Source organism: Siphateles boraxobius, unplaced genomic scaffold (assembly GCF_051911475.1).
Source record: "Siphateles boraxobius isolate OS27281-9 unplaced genomic scaffold, OSU_SipBor_1 85, whole genome shotgun sequence".
In the NCBI taxonomy this organism is placed as follows: Eukaryota; Metazoa; Chordata; class Actinopteri; order Cypriniformes; family Leuciscidae; genus Siphateles; species Siphateles boraxobius.
In genome coordinates this window covers 957501-960000 of record NW_027509214.1, presented here as the reverse complement: position 1 = coordinate 960000, position 2500 = coordinate 957501, and the positions used below count along the sequence as shown (strand labels likewise).

The 2500-nt window shown below is 44.8% G+C and overlaps 1 protein-coding gene across 1 annotated transcript in view; it reads right to left on the bottom strand.

Moving 5' to 3' along the window:
- The window catches only part of dlk1 (delta like non-canonical Notch ligand 1), an 8373-nt gene that overhangs the window by 1522 nt on the left and 4351 nt on the right, over nt 1-2500 (bottom strand). Inside the window, exon 4 of the mRNA XM_077221725.1 lies at nt 2091-2190. Coding sequence (XP_077077840.1) covers nt 2091-2190 — 100 coding nt within the window. The remainder of the gene's footprint in view (nt 1-2090; nt 2191-2500) is intronic.

Below are 2500 nucleotides of genomic sequence, written 5' to 3'. Positions count from 1 at the left end.
TCACGCATCATCACACGCATGTCACACGCATCATCACACGCATCTGTCACGCATCATCACACGCCTCTGTCACACGCATCATCACACGTCTGTCACACGCATCATCACATGCATGTCACGCATCATCACACGCATGTCACACGCATCATCACACGCATCTGTCACGCATCATCACACGCCTCTGTCACACGCATCATCACACGTCTGTCACATGCATCATCACACGTCTCTGTCACACACAGGCATCATTACACGCATCATCACATGCATTATCACACGCATCTGTCACATCACGCATCATCACACGCCTCTGTCACATTACGCATAATCACACGCATCATCACATGCATCTGTCACACGCATCATCACACGTCTGTCACACGCATCATCACACGCCTCTCTCACACGCATCATCACACGCCTCTGTCACGCGCATCATCACACGCCTCTGTCACACGCATCATCACACGCATCATCACACGTCTGTCACACGCATCATCACACGCCTCTGTCACACGCATCATCACACGTATCATCACAGGCCTCTGTCACACACATCATCACACGCATCATCACACGCATCATCACACGCATCATCACACGCATCTGTCACATCACGCATCATCACAGGCATCATCACACGCATCATATCATCACACGCCTGTCACACGCATCATCACACGTCTCTGTCACACACAGGCATCACCACAAGCATTATATCATCACACGCCTGTCACATGCATCATCACACGTCTCTGTCACACACAGGCATCATTACACGCATCATCACACGCCTCTGTCACACGCATCATCACACGTCTGTTACACGCATCATCACATGCATTTCACGCATCATCACACGCATGTCACACGCATCATCACACGCATCTGTCACGCATCATCACACACCTCTGTCACACGCATCATCACACGTCTGTCACACGCATCATCACACGCATCTGTCACGCATAATCACACGCATCTGTCACGTCACGCATCATCACACGCATCTGTCATGTCACGCATCATCACACGCATCTGTCACATCACGCATCATCACACGCCTCTGTCACGTTACGCATCAACACACGCATCATCACATGCCTCTGTCACACGCATCATCACACGTCTGTCACACGCATCATCACACGCATCATCACACGCCTCTGTCACGCGCATCATCACACGCCTCTGTCACACGCATCATCACACGCCTCTGTCACGTTACGCATCATCACACGCATCATCACGCATCATGATTTGAGTGCACTGAGATGAGAACAAAACTTGACACACAAACATGATCTGAATAATGACTCTACCCAGCAAGCAATATCCGTCCTTTCTCCGTCTCGGTTAACTATAGACCCGATATAGTCCGGCTATGAGTAACACACTTCTAGACAAAATAACCTTGAATTTGGTTACATGTCGTTTTTGCCAAAATAACTTGCAAAATGTATGATATTCCATCATGTAAGCAAAGTCAACAGTGATTACAAGGTGTTTGGTTTCATTTCTTCATTTCAAGACTAGTCTATTCTCGGGCTCTGGTTTAGATCTGGTTTAGTCTATTAAATTTCACTGACAGCCCAAACTCAGCCTTGTTTAAGCCTAGACCTGTTTTTTAAAACGCAAGATTGCTTTCTGGGTATTGTCTTCTGTAGAGCTGCTTTACAGCTTAATTTGAGTCACACACCTTGTCTAGTATTGAGTCATACTCTTAATTAGAGTATGAGTTTCATATTTAATGAAGTTTCCATCATTGATTCTGTTTATTACTGAGGCTGCTTTGAATCGATCTGTACTGTATGAAGCACAGTAGAAATAAACATAACTTTATATTATGCATCTAATGCAGTGAAGTTCAGACATGTTTAAGACTTTTTGTGACGACTGTATTTGTTAGCCAAAGGTTGCACACTTGATGGATTGCTCTAGATTTCTTTGTAAAGGTCGAATAAGATTGATCATTACGAACATTAATTATTGCCAGCACTGGATAATCTCAGGTCTGCTCCCAAATATCAAGAGCAGCTTTATGTGAGGAATATTAAACATTCAAGGAAACCGTCAGTGGTCAGTGTTACCCGTCTCCAGCAGAACACACACACGCATGTCCTCGCTCTCCTTCCGTCTCCACACAGCTGGAGTTCCCCGAGCAGGGCTTCGATAAACCCGGCCGAACGTCTGAGAGGAAAAGCAACACATCCACTGTTACGAAACACACACACACTCACACTCATACGGCACACATTTCACCGTCTCGGTTAACTATAGACCCGATATAGTCCGGCAATGAGTAACACACTTCTAGACAAAATAACCTTGAATTTGGTTACAAGTCAAAATAACTTGCAAAATGTTTGATATTCCATCATGTAAGCAAAGTAAACCGTGATTACAATGTCTTGTAGAAAAGGGAATCCAAGGCACTCTTCTTTAGAAAATTAAAAAGCCTTTATTAAACTGGCTCTATCATGATTGAAAAAATTATTAA